General features: G+C 52.0%; 1 protein-coding gene across 3 annotated transcripts in view; it reads right to left on the reverse strand.

Annotated features, from left to right (window-relative positions):
• HIP1 (huntingtin interacting protein 1) overlaps positions 1 to 14,335 on the reverse strand; it is a 146,318-nt gene that overhangs the window by 24,925 nt on the left and 107,058 nt on the right. For all 3 annotated transcript variants that reach the window (XM_024571428.4, XM_024571427.4, XM_045204439.2), the window contains exons 5-9: positions 13,616 to 13,696; positions 9,644 to 9,720; positions 9,127 to 9,188; positions 4,766 to 4,906; positions 2,378 to 2,435 (exon numbers count right to left, since the gene is read on the reverse strand). In XM_024571428.4, the coding sequence (XP_024427196.2) occupies positions 2,378 to 2,435; positions 4,766 to 4,906; positions 9,127 to 9,188; positions 9,644 to 9,720; positions 13,616 to 13,696 (419 nt within the window). The remainder of the gene's footprint in view (positions 1 to 2,377; positions 2,436 to 4,765; positions 4,907 to 9,126; positions 9,189 to 9,643; positions 9,721 to 13,615; positions 13,697 to 14,335) is intronic.

Below are 14,335 nucleotides of genomic sequence, written 5' to 3' on the forward strand. Positions count from 1 at the left end.
TCAGACCCCAAAGTTAGGAGTGTCCCTGTGATGTCATCATTGCTTTCCCAGAATGAGAGGACAGGGACGCCTCAGAGAACCAACACGCCAGTTAGAAGAGAGAGTGAAGTGGATGCTCACAGGAGATGTTTTCATAAGCCAGAAAAAGTTAAAGGAAGTAAAACCACCTGACCACACATCTCCTCCTTTCTGGGATGGAGCCAACAGTAATAGGCTCGCCTGCTTTCAAAAGCTACTGGAATTTACATTCCAGGAAATCAGCCCCAGGGCCTGTCTCCTAGGGTTTAGTAAGTCATTTATTATAGAATAAACATATGAGGTTTTTCAAATGGAACAAGGAAATCAGGAGGCTAGTACAATCCTGAACTTGTCCTCTGATTGCTGCTCGGGAACCAGTAGCAGAGAAAGCTAAGCTTGGGATTTGGGAGCTATGCTTTTCCTGTTGTCAAGGATGAAGAAATTAACAGGGAAAACAAGAGGGTCAAAATAAACCCTGTCACCCTGACTCCCTTCTCGGCTCGCTCCGTTCTTCCATCTCCCACACCATTCCTTCCCCTCTTCTTGGGCACACTTAATTGAAAAATGAGCTATACTTTTCATCTAGCCACCAATTTTCTTTTCCAAATGCATCAGAATAATTAGCCTCTCCAAGAAGCTCTTCCTCTTCTAGACTAGAGAGTTGGTTTATTAGCTCATTAATTCATTCAAATATTTACTAAACACTATATGCTTAATTGCTATGTATCAGGTGCAAGAGATATAACAGACAGGACAAACAGAAATAACGTACTAAGAATGACGAAGGAGCCCTGACTGGCCTGGCTCACTTGGTTGAATGTTGTCCCACAAAGCGAAAAGGTGGCCAGTCTGATCCCAGGCAGGGCACGTGCCTGGGTTGCGGGCCAGTCCCCAGTTGGGGTGCGTGCAATCAGTGTTTCTCACATTGATGTTTCTCTTCCTCTCTTTCTCCCTCCCTTCCCTCTCTCTATAGATAAATAAATAAAATCTTGGAAAAAAAAAAAGAACGATGAAGGAAATAAACGGCGTGCTGTGAGGGAGAACAGAGGCATGGAATGGGGTGACCTTGGAGGATCAGGAGATGGGGAGGAAGATCCCAACTCAAATAAGGTGACTGAAGACTACCTCTGGGAGTGGTGACCAAAGATGACCTGGGGCTGGCCAGGCTAACAGAATCCCCACGAGGGCCGACAGCATCCCCAGGAGAGGGGACAGAAAGATGAAGGCCCTGCGGAAGGAATGTGCTGACTCTGTTCCAGGAACTGGAGGAGGACTCCATGTGGCTAAAACATGCTGAGCTCTGGACACCAAGTCAGAGAGAGTGGGCAGGGGCCAGATCATGCAGGGTCTTGTGGAGCAGAGCCCGGCTTCTATTCTCAATGTCATCAGAAGCCATTGAAAGGTTTTGAGCAAGGGGTTTACATTTTTACAAGGACGTTCTAACTGCTGGGTGAGAAGAGGAATGTGGAGTGTAAGTCTAGGGCACCCCATCAATACTGGAGGTCCTGGCAGACAGCAATGGCAGCTGCCGAGATGGCAGGAGATGTGACCAGAGCCAAGATGTATTTGTAGAGCATCAGCAGAACCTCTGAATGGATTGGATGTGGGGGATCAGGAAAATGGCAAGTTCTAAATCTCTGGCCTAAATGGACAGTGGAAATTTTACTGAGATAAAAAAAAAAACTGGGGAGAAAGAGTTTCTTGGAGGAAAACCTAGAGTTTGGTTTGAGATTTAAGTTTGGTGTAGACATGCCACATAGACAATTGGGTACATGAGACGAATTCAGAGGTAGGGTCCTGCTAGAGACACAGATTTGGGCGTCGTCAGCAGGCACACGGTCTGAGACTGCAAGAACGTAGGGAGAAGAAAAAGTGAAGAGGACAAAGCCCTGGGTATGAAGCAGGTGATGAATGAAATGGCCTTCTTCTGTGTGCTGCTGCTTCTTTTTTTAATGTTTTACTTATTTACTTTTATAGACGGGGGAAGAGAGGGATAGAGGGAAAGAAACACCGATCGGGTGCCTCTCACAGGCACGCCCCAACTGGGGACCTGGCCCTTAACCCAGGTATGTATCTCAACAAGAAATAAAACCAGCGACCTCTGGTCTGCAGGCCGGCCCTCAGTCCACTGAACACCACCAGCCAGGGCCTTCTACGTGCTTCTGTGGGATTTACTGAAGAAATGACAGCTTCCCCAGACACTGGTAGGTCTGCCATTCTCCTAGTTCTTTTTCTTTACTTGATTGCTTTAAAATGCAGATACTCTCATCCCTCAATTATTTAAAGCGAGTGTTCTTGAATGGATTGATTTTATAGTGCTTTTTTCATCACCTTCACTTCTACCACTTAAGCCACTTACTTTGTGAACTGCTCCATGAAACGGTCCCGGTGGCCTTGCAGGGTATCGGCTGGGAGACCTGGGAGAAAGTGGAAAAGAGTGAGAGGGGAGAGGAGGAACAGGGGGCAGGTCAAGCCACAGCAGACCACCCATCCTGGGGCTGGTGGCCAACCCTGCTGACGGGCATTCCTGGCCTACAGCTGGCCCAGGACTGGTATCGAAGGAGGCTCAACAGGGAGTCTGGGGCGCTTATGCCCCCGATCGTTCCTTCAGTTTGCTCCTGGAGTGTGAGCCATGCTGGGCACAGGGGACTGGAAGTTGTGTCCCTGGCCACAGGAGAAGCAGTGGTGACCGGGCCAAGCGGTGGGCCCTACAGGGAGGGGAATGAAGGCTCTTTCCAGAGGTCTGCACGCTGGGTGCACAGGTGTGGCTCGGTGCTGGCGTTAGTCTGGAAAGTGTCCATAGAGCCTGCCCGGGGTTGGGGAGGCACCTGCCAGGGACAGAGACTCGAAGGGTTTTGATCCAGTGCCCACTTGGCTAACTGTATGATGCGGGACAAGCTGCAGCCCCTCGGGCCGGCCTCCTCCTGAGCGGGTTCTGTATGGCCCTTCCACCTCACAGATTGTGTGGTTCTGGGTATTTCAGTCATAGAGCACAGCTTAGAGATCCGTTTATTTCTTGTTTTATCCCTTAAATGTAAATCTTACTGAATAGGTGATGTATTCGTTTGGAATAAAGAGGTAGTACACATAGAAGGAATGGTAATTCAAAATGGCACAAGTACTCAGCAGGTGCCAAGGGCACTTGACCTCTGTGGCCTATCTCCCCAAAACCCCGAACCCCAGTCCAGTCCCGAGAAAAGCATCGGACGGACACAACTGAGGGGCATTCTGCAAGATATCTGACCATACCACCTCAAAACCGTCAAAGCAACAAAAAACAAGGGGAGTCTAAGAAACCGCCACAGCCGAGAAGAGCCTAGGGGGAGAGACACGACTGAGTGCGGTGCGGTATTCTAAACGGGGTCCTGGAGCAGAACACGGACGTTAGGTGAAAACGTTAATGAATGATAATGTATCGACCTCAGTTCATGAGTTGTGACAAACATATCATAGTAGTCTATGATGTTAGCAGAGGAAACTGGGCTGGGGGTACATGGGAACTCTCGGAACCACCTGCAACTTTCCTGTAGATGGAAACTGTTCTACAATAGAATTTTCGTTTTAGGAAAGTGTATACTGAGTGGAGTGTATCCCCCACTCCTTCCCCACCCACGCCGTCCTGCACAGAGGCCATCGGGGAGGGTCTTGTGTATTGCTTTGCCTTTAAGCCCAAATACTAATTACCCATTTCTTCTCATAACTTACCACTTTATAAGAAAGTAGGGATGTCCCAATGGGCAACCGGGTTTCACAGTATCTTAGAAACGATTACAAGTTCATCTGTATTCAGAGCTCCTGAGTAACTGCCTGCCTTCTCTTAGAATTTGGTCCAGCCTCTGCTCCCTTCAGACACGCCCATCTGCTCCAAAGCCCTTCTAATCCTCGAACGTTGAAGTCCAGCCTCCCTTCCACCAAACCCTCCTGGATTCATCAGGGCGATGCTGACTCCCTTTGTCCTGTTTAAGTATCCAGACCCACAGCGGCCACACATCCAGAGGGTCCCTTGCCGGAGGATTCTAAACTACAACCTTGCTCGTGCCCACTCACATCTCCATTTTTCCTGGTGTTCCACCACCCACACCTTCTGCACACGCACACTCCTCACAGTGGCCACCTTGGGCTGTGGCCCTGGCAGCACCCACATCAGATGCATCTGGGATATGGCTTAACAATGCAGACCCTGGGGGCAACAGACCGACCAATGCAGACCGTGCAGGGGCAGAACCCACACACGTTGTTTTAAACAAGAAGCACACGAAAGTATAAGAACTTCTGCAGGGCCAGGAGTCTCCAAAACAGATTAAGCAAAAGCACCCTGGGGCCTGTGGCTAGGTCAGGGTCAGCACTCCACTTACTTGAGCAGCGCTTTATATTTTATGTATCACTACAAAATTCCACTGGTACAAAGAGACCGTGTCGTGGGGCACTTTGGAAACAATGCCTTTGCTGCTGTGGGTCTAGGCCGGATCTGTCACCATTCGTGTGGTTCACAGAATACATGACGTGTGTGGACAGAGGTGAGGTAAAGATAGGGGTGGAGGGAGGGGACCATCCTGGGACCCCACTGTCGCAAGCCAGGTCGCTTCACGGGGCAATATAAAGCTTGCGCCCTGCTCTTCTCAAGGCGGGTATTTTAGAACAGAGGCTGAAAGCTCAGGCCACAGAGGAGCTGCTTGTCTGCAGGGACAGCCTCAGGATGAGATCCTCCTTCTCGCCAGAAGCTCAGAGACCTGGCTGGTGTACTCACAGGAGTGGAGTTTGAAGAGAAGCTTGACAGTGTAATCATAGAGGTGACTGCAGTCCAAGATGACCTGGATCAGCGGGGCGAGGCGGCACTGCCCAGCTGTGGTCACTGACACAGAGCGGGACATGTCCAGGGAGTTGAACACTAGAAAACAGAAGGGGGGAGGGAGGCAGTGGAGCTAGAAGCTTTAGGTGGTCTTCTCAGACGGGCAAAGGCAGGGGTCTCGCATACACTGGGTACCTATCCTGTGCGTACATGATCACTGCTGATGCACCTAAATCTGACACCGTGCCGACAGGATGATTAAAGGCAGCCTTGTTACACAGGCGAGCAAACTGAAGTTAAGTGCCTGGAAGGTGGTCACAAAATCAAGAACTGGGTTTGCTGAGAGGTGGGGGGTTAAAAGACAGCGCCTGTGTGGCCAGCAGGGCTAGACCAGAAAAGCTGCTCCACGTGTCATGAGCGGGTGAACTCTGCTCTTCCCTGTGCACAGCCCTGTGGCACCTGGGAAAGAAGAGGCTCACCCACAGCCTGGTGCAGCACCTAGGTGAGGAGACTCCTCCTTGAGGAGCTTCGTGGCCTCTGCCCCCAGGCTGAGCAGAAAGACTGAACACATCGCTTTTCAGCTTCTGATTTAGCGGAAATGGGGAGATGAGCTCTTGCTCAAGGGAAGCCCTCAGCTGTCTGGGGCACCAGAATTTTAGGGTTGGGAGGGGCTGCTGAGACAGCCAACCCAGCCCTTCCTCTCATGCAGGAACACAGACTGAGGGGAGCCCTGACCCTGAGAGGCATCCAGTCTGGTGGTGGCAACAGTTAACACGTGGGGAAAACATCAAACATCGATAAGAACATGAAGAAAGGAATAAGCCAGGCTTGGATTCCTGGTGGCCTGCCACAGGGTGGTTGGGACAGCGAAAGGGAGTGTGTGTAAGAGCCCTGGGTGGGTGATTGGAGAGCCTGCTAGAATGAAGTTCAGGGGCTGGGACTAGGACGACCATCAGGATCGAAAGCTGATGGAGGTCCTTGGAGCAGGCCGACAGCAGGATTGCCCCCCACTCTCCCAAGCTCCAGAGAGCAAACTGCTCCCGAGACCCCTTGGCATTAACCCATTGCACCTTCTCCTAAGCCAAGCAACTACATGCCTGGCCGTGGACCCTCAGCGTTCACCAGCGGCCAGGGCCGATTTCCTGCCTGCAGTGGCTGCCCATCACCTCCAGAACTCCACACATGGCCACGGCCATGGCCGGCAACGAAAGACATTCCCTGCAGTCCCTCAGCAAGTGGGGCTGCCCCGGCGGAACGCCCAGAGCTGCTGGGCCTGGCTTTCCCTGACTGCACTAATCCCTGTTAACCAGCTCAGTCTGGCAGTTGGAAAAAAGTCCAAATGGTTCTAATTAAAAGGCAGCTTTTCTTGACACAAATTAAAAGCAGCTGTCACTGCAAGGCGGCCATCCCCAAGTCTACTGGCTTCCATAGGCTCCACTCTGGCAGGGCATCACAGACGGCTCCATCTCCAGGCCTGCTGCTGCTTTCCAGGAATGCCGCTGGCATCCAGGAACAGCTCGAGCAGCGTGACCACGGACGAGTTACTCGACCTCTCTGAGCCTCCAGATGCTTTTCTATAAAATGCAGATGGTTCTAATAGCGCATCTCATAAGGGCCTCGTAATAATTAAATGAAAATGTTGTGTGAAGTGTGTAGCACTATGCAGTGGCTCTCAGCTTTGGCTTTGAGATTGATTAGAATCATCTGGGGAAATTTAAAAACTACCAATGTCTGCCTGCAACTCTCCCATACCCCCAATTCTATTGTAATTGGTCTGGGGTAGGACTGGGGCACCAGTGGGTTTCAAAAGCCCCCCCGGTGATTCTACTATGCTGTATTTTCTTGCTCAGTGGTTCTCAAACTTCAGCAAGCATCAGAAGGACCCGGTGGCACCGTCCAGTTGAATCCTGTGAGGATGGAAGTGTCTGTATGTGCTGTCCCATATGCTGGCCACATGTGGTTACCGAGTGCCTGAAATATGGCGAGTGTGACCGAGGCCCTGACTTTTTCGTGTTATTTAACTGTAATTAATTTAAATAGTCACGTGGGGCTAGTGGCTGCCAGAGTGGATAGTGCAGACCTGGGGGCCTTGTTAAAACGCTGATTGGTGGGCCTCCGCCCCAGATTCAATGTGCTTGGGGTGGGACCTGAGCGTTTGCTTTTCTAACAATTTTAGGTGATGCTGCCACTATTGGTCCAGGGATCATAGAACCACTGCATAAATGTGAACTGTTGTTGGTCCATTTCCCACAGCTGAAAACCAGCGGCACCCTTCTGAGGGTACAGGTCAGAACCTTGCAAGGCCACAGACCAGGACTGTGAGAAGCTGGAGAGGCTCCTACCAACACCAGCCCTTGTGACTTTTGTGCCACACAGTAGGGGAGTTGGGACAGGGAAGGGAGCAGGGGAGACATGTAGAAGAGGGCTCTTGTTCCAAATCAGATCTCTTTCAGGGACAAGACTCTAGGGTAGCTCTCCTCTCGAAAACCCTAAGTAGCTAATTCACCCAGGTCGTCCGGAGCATTCAGCTGGACGGTGGCACCGTCTCATGAACTCCGTTCACCTGCTGTTTCCTCACTGCTGCTTTGCTGTTGAGTGCTGGCTATAGACCGGGCTCTGGGCTAGAACAGAGGTGAGTGGGGCACGGTTCCTGATTCTGAGGAGGAGCTCAGCATCTGGTGGTAATAATACAAGTGAACAGTGCAGATAAAAACAGAGCCAGTTATCATGGGAGGTGGCATGAGCTGGCCCCCTGCGGTGGGGCATTTGCCTGCACCACACACTCATCCTCCCAGCCTCCTCACATCCTGGCGGGTGGCATCACACCTTCGCTCACTCTTTCTCCAGCAGTCTGTCAGGGGCTGGAAGGGAGAGCCCCAAAGGCCGAGCCATCTGGCGTATGTTCCCCAACCACCACAATGGCAGGCACACTCTGAAAAGGAGACCAGAGCTGCAGGAAGTGGTTGGGTCAGCTGAGTGACAACTTCTAGACTGATTCTCCCAAGCGTGACAATTCCTAGAACACCACTCATACCTGCATTCAAAGTAAGCACATTCCAAAGCCGAATGTCAATGAATGCTGACTTACCCGCGAGGGCCCTTCCTGCTCGGAACTAAGTAACTTAAAGTTAGCCACAACGTTGTGTATGCTTTTATGCAAACAATTCTAGTGCATTAAAAACAAAACAAAACAAAACGCCTCTGCACCATTTCTTCTACCTTGCTGGCAGTGCCTTAGGGCGGGGCCTGGACTTTGCGTTTCGGGTTTACTTCTCTACTGACTTCTGTAGAAGACTCCGCTCAGATCGGTTGCTAGCAGGCACCACATTCTCCTTCTCCCACACCACGGTTTCCAACCGTTTCTGGCGTTCCTCTGACCACATCCTGCGTGGAACTGATTGGTCAAAGTATCAAGGAACTTGCCGCCCTGTCACAGGCCTGCGACAGCTGGAATTAACTGGCCATTTGCCGTACAGATGAACATGATGAAAAAAATTGCAATTTACGGTGAGAGAGTTTCTGTCTTTCAAGAGAGAACCAAAGCCCCAGGCGTGGGCCCTACGTCCTCAAATGCTGAGGCCGCCAAGCTTGTGCACACTTACTTGTGTTTTGGAACGTGCTTTCAGAGTTGGACACTTGTCATAGAACATCTGAAATCTTAGAAAACTGGTTCTTCCGTTCCCCAGGGGTAGAGGGGAAGCCATGTGGGGAAGGGGGAGCACAGGACACAAAGGAAGCAGCTGCTTCCTTCCAGAGGAGAGGAAGTGTTAGGGCTGACTTTCTTGTCAGGAAGTGTTAGGGGCTTCTAGGGACAGCCACGAAGCACCAGAACCCTCAGCAGGAGGGGCCCGGAAGTGCTCCCCTACTAGGGAATGAGGACTTCTCACGTGGACTTGGGTAACAGTTCAACTCGACCGAACAGCAGACAGCAGCCCTTCTTGCAGAGATGCAGCCCGGGTGCCAGGCTGGCTGAGTAGCAGACAGGGCGGGGCCAAAGGACCAGCCAGTGTCCGGGCCACAGTCCATGGCTGTCAAAGAGGTCAGACCGGTCTTTGGGCTCTTGCCCTTCAGAGGGGGAGCCAGAGGGCTGGGCAGTGTGGTCTTTCTGCTCAGATATAAAATCACCATCTCTGAAAATGCCCAGGAGCTTCAGCCCCTCTCTGCAGGACAGACAGACAGCCTGCAGTCTCCATTTTCCCGGCTCTGTGCTGTGCAGCTTGTAGGGAGAGGGGGACTAGGCCAGCTGGTCCCAGCAGGAAATACGGCTGGGAATTAGGCAATTCCCATGACAGCCTGGGCCAGATGGGAGGGGGACTCACCAGTTTGGAAGAGGTTAAGTTCACACTCCAGGTAGTCGAACATCTCCACTGTTAGCTGAAAACTGAACCCGAGAGGAAGAGAACTTACACCCCACAGTCCAAGGCCAGAGCTTCACCTGTCCCTTCCCCCACACTCTGCTGCTGCTTCCACCCCCAGTGCACACACACACACCAGCTACGATTCTTAGCTCCCACCTAAGTGGGCATGAAGGCCATTTGCAGATCAAGCAGGGTGAACTCAGCAGTGACAGTGACAGCGGCAGAGGGAGCGGGCAGGTACCACACTGGGTAGGGCAGGTGGAGGGGAGCAGAGGGTACAGCCTGGAATGTCAGGCAGCCTGGCAGGGTGCTGCAGTAAGGCACCAGCAGTAAGTGGCCCCGAGGCCAAGTCACCCCAGGGCTTTAGTCCCCACCCCAGCCCCACCCTCAGCCCCTACCATCAGGCCGTCTGTGACCCTAATGGGAAGTGAGAGATTCTATAAAAGCTTCCTTCCCCACTGGGTCCAGAGCCACTTACAAGTTGTTAACATCACTCTCTCCAGCCTCGTCCAGCTGTCGGTCACTCATCTGAAGGTTGCCCGGAAACCTGGGATTCTGGAAGGGAAGCAGAGAGAGGAAGTCAGAACAAGGCACCCCCAAAACTCTCTATACAGCCCAACTAAGCCACATCCAGCAAGCCGCCTACACTGAGCTCGGGCAGCAGCAGGCCTGATTCAGCTTGTGTGGCGTGTACGCACACAATTCATGCCTACACGCTTCCCAGGTGTGGGGTTAGCGCATACAACCTCGCACACAAACACAGACCCCTTGACTATGGCAACGAACATCCATTACCCATCATCAGAGGTGAAGCCTCCATCCCACCCCTGGGAGCCAGAAGAAGGTCCCCCCTAACAGTCTGGGTCTGGGACACTCTCCCGTGGTGCAGTGGGACCCAGCGGCTGAGAACGGTGGGCCCCGACCATCCATAAGACGCAGGCAGTGCAGCATTTGTTACCCCTGGCACGTCCAGAATCCATGCCAGGTTTCCCACTGTCCTTTGGCCGTTTCCCAAAGCTGCCGTTGTGCGTTCAGGGAAGGCAAACCCACTCTCACATTAGCTTCAGCAAAACATTAGTCAAGTAAACTGGAAGGTAGGAAAATATTACATCATGCGCCCCAAAGTCAGAAGACAGTATTTTGTATCAGTCATGGTCCGCTATCTGGACCATTATCTCCTCCTCGGTGTGGTTTGTCTGGAGTGGATGGAACACAAGGCCAAGGGGAGGGTGGGGGTGGGCACAGGGAGATGGACAGTGGTCCAGCAAGGGGGCTTCTGAATTGCAGTGCGAGCGCTGTAGGCTCTGAAGACAGGAGCCCTGCAGCCCGGCGCCTAGCTCTGGCCCTGGCAGCCCTGTCCTACCGCCAGCTCCTTCATCTCAGACACTGTCAGCTCCTTCAACGCTCCCTTCTGGCTGCACTTACTTGCTCACCCAGTCTGAAAATTATGGTGACCTGGCCCCTTCCCCCCGGTTCTCGCCTTTCTTACTACCTGTCCTTCCACCTGTTAAACCTGGTGAGCCTGAATTTTTGTCACATTCTCTGTGCCTAGGACTGGGGGCCAAATGTCCCTGGAGAAGGACTCACAGCTGGAGTCACCACTAGGTCATGATCTCTAGCCTTAGTGCCCCATTAACAGTCCCTGCCAGTGCCCAGATGGCCCCCCTTCCCATCAATAACTGTCCAGCTTCCAAACCTGGTGCCCAACAAGGGCCACCACCCACGCACATGTCTTCCTTCTTACATCCTGGTAACTCCCTCAGCTTCCTGCCTCGACTGCGCTCCGCTGCCCTTCCATTCCTCCAGCTTCAACAGGGAAGGGCTGCCTCTCTCCTGACTCAGGACCACCCCTTCCTGTGTCTATTTGGTCTGCTCCAGGTTCTGGTTCATTCTCTCTCATCCAACAAATCCCGACTGAGCACCTGTTCCAGGCTAGACACTGGGCCAGACACAGGACACAAGGAGACACACACACACACACCTCTCCTCTTGGAGCCCACAGCCCAGAGCTCCCAGAGCCCCACTCCACCTCCCTACGCCCCCACCCCTCTTCCGGTTGCCTGAGTCTCTCCCTTGGTCCCTTATCTCCTTCTAGCTATTGCCCCCTCTCCTCTCTTTCTTGCTGGTCTTCAGGAAGTTCCATCCTTTGTCTATCGCACAGGTAAGAGTCCTGACGGGCTCTCACCGTCTTCCACCCTCCACACTGTTACTGGGATGGTCTCACCCACTCAGTCCCCTGCTGCTCTCCACTCTGCCTGCTCCATGAACTAATGTCGATCTACTGCTAGTTCCCCACAAACACCCAAGTGTCCTGGGCCTCAGGCCCTAGGTCTCCAGCTGATTCCTCTGCCTACAAGGCAGACTCCACCCATCTTCATCGGCCCCTCCCCTCTACCCGCTGTGCAGCAGACAGCCTAGGGGAGGGGCAACTGTATTCCACAGTAGGCAGGAGGGCTGTGAACTGTGGGGCCAAAGGGTGGACTGTGGCAGACTATTTTCCAAAGATCGCTGCCATAATGTATCCCATTCAAACGCTCTTTATAATGTGACTTTGACACTCCCCCCTTGAACGGTGATCTCTGTCCCCGCTCACTGAATCTAGGGACCTCTGTGACTGCCTCAGCCAGTATAGGATGTTGGAAGGAATGCCTGTGAGTTCTGAGGCCAGACCTTACGAATGCCATGGCTTCCCCCTGGCTCCCTTGGGGGACCCCACCAGGCTGTGAGGGAGTCCTCCCTGTGCCGGAGCCTCCATGAAGACAGGATGGCAGGCCGGCCCCCGCTGTTGCAGCTCCAGCCAGGTTCTGGCTGCAAATGCATGAGACCTTTGGCCCGACCTGTCCCTCCAAGCCCTTCCAGGACTCCTGACCAACACAAAGGGTGGGAGATAGTAAAGGACTGTTGTTGCAAACCACTGAGTTTGGGGTGACGTGTTGTGCAGCACAGATAACTGGAACACCCTACAACTGAGCTCAGCGGTCTCACAGCCTCTGAGGCGCCTACCGGGTTGAGTCCGGGCTAGATGCCCCGTGATGTGCTTCTGTACCACCCCCAGCTCTCTCAGTGCTCACTGCAGTCTGCCGTCTGTCCCTTTACCACTTCTCTCCCACCCCAAAGACGACTCCCAGAGGCGGGGCAAAGTCTATTCATCTTTCTCCCTTCAGAGCCTAGTGGTTCTGGCCCTTGGCGGGCAATGAACGTGACACGCGGGGAGGTAAGGGCAGCCACTGACTGCACGGGCCAGTACAGGATTACACGAGCCTGGGTTCAAATCCCCACCTCACCACTGAAAAGCTCTGTGACACCGGTGAGGGGTTCAGCCACTACCAGAGCTTCGTTTTCCTAGGATATAAAAATAATTACTTTATAGGGCTGCTGTGAGGGTTAGTGATGCAGAGAAAAGGTTTCAGAGACTAGGGCGATTTCAGTAAGTCAAAGCTGCCCCTTAAGTCCATGAATGATGATGGAGACGCAAGACACTAACTTGCCCTGGCTGGCACGGCTCAGCTGGCTGAGCGTCTCCCGCAAAAGGCTGCCTGTTCGGCTGCTGGTCAGGGCACAGGACTGGGTTGCGGGCCTGGTCCTCGGTCCAGGGGCGTGTGAGACACAACTGATCGATGTTTCTCTCTCATGTAGATGGTTTTCTCCCTCTCTAAATAAATAGAAACTCTAAAAAACATCTTTTAAAAAAGACACTAAATAATGTTACTTCCCCTTAAATCTCCTTCCTTCTCCATTTTCTCCTACTGGCTCCCTAATTCAGGTGGTTTTCTGTCCTCCCTGCCCCCGCTCCACAGTCACTCTCCCCGACCACCTATGAGCACCACACCCATCCTTCAAGGCCCACCTGCAGCCTCACTCCCTTCACCTCGCCCCTTCAGACACCGTGACCCTCAGTGACTTCAGAGCGTCTCTCGCACTTCTCCACGGGCACAGGCAAGGCGCACGTACCTGCCGTGCACCACACAGGGCTGCTTCAGGCATGTAAGCCTCCTCTCCCCAACGAGTCTGTGCACGCCCCAAGAGCAGACCCCATTCATGTACTTGCTCTTATATGCTACTTAGTCCCACACACACAGGCTTACATGCATTAGGTGCATAAGAAACACTGACTAAAGTCATACAGTGATGAAAAGAAGGTTCTGCAGGGAAACTGACTATATAAATGGAAGGAACTGTGTGTATGAACAGTAAGATCAGGGCTTCTGACACATTTTCATAGGGCTACTGGATAGGGTTCCTCCTTCTATTTGCAAAACGGGGGGCAAAGGGTGCAGAAGACACGGGCCACATCCCAGGGCCCGACCGTGGCTGCCCTATAAATGTGTCCTCTCACACCGCTAGGAGGTGGCCGCCGTACCACCTGAAAGGCCTGCCGATAAGGCCATCGAGGTGCTGAGGAGACAGGGGTGGGTGGTGGGAGAGCGTAGAACTGCCGGCAAGGACTCACTTTGGTGTGGTATTCCATCTTCGTTCTCAGCAGTTTGAGGTAGATGCTGCAAAGCTGACCATACCCCTCACTCAGGTGGCCCTTCCAGGAAGAGGAAAGAAAGCAGGGTGTCAACACTAAACCCCTGAGTTGAAAGACCTAGAGCCAGGACTTCATTTAAAAAAAATATATATATATATATATATTTCTGATTATGAAAATAATAAATGTCCATGGTTAACAATTTGGAAAATAAAGAAAAGTACATATATGAACAAATCACCCTTAATCTAAACACCAGATATACTCATGGCTAACACTTTGGGGTACAGAATGTTACTTATTTTCTTTTTTTCAATTTAAATAGACTTTATTTTTAGAGCAGTTTTAGCTTCACAGCAAATTAAACGGAAAGCACCGAGACTCCCTCTACACCCCTTGCCGTATACAACCCCCCACCACCAACACCCCGCACCCGAGTGGGACATTTGTCACCACAGATGAACATACGTAGACACATCATTATCCTCCAAAATAAATTTGACACTAAAGTTTACTCTTGGGACTGTACATCCTGTGGGTTTTGACAGGTGTATTAATGACATGTATTAACATTGTAATCTCATAGAGTGGTTTTACTGCCCTAAAAATCCTCTGTGCTCCACCTTTATGTTAAAATATAAAATGGAATCAACTTGCCTTTTTTTCTTAATATAACACAATATTTTCTATTTTCTTTTT

The sequence above is a fragment of the Desmodus rotundus genome, chromosome 1 (assembly GCF_022682495.2).
Source record: "Desmodus rotundus isolate HL8 chromosome 1, HLdesRot8A.1, whole genome shotgun sequence".
NCBI lineage: Eukaryota > Metazoa > Chordata > Mammalia > Chiroptera > Phyllostomidae > Desmodus > Desmodus rotundus.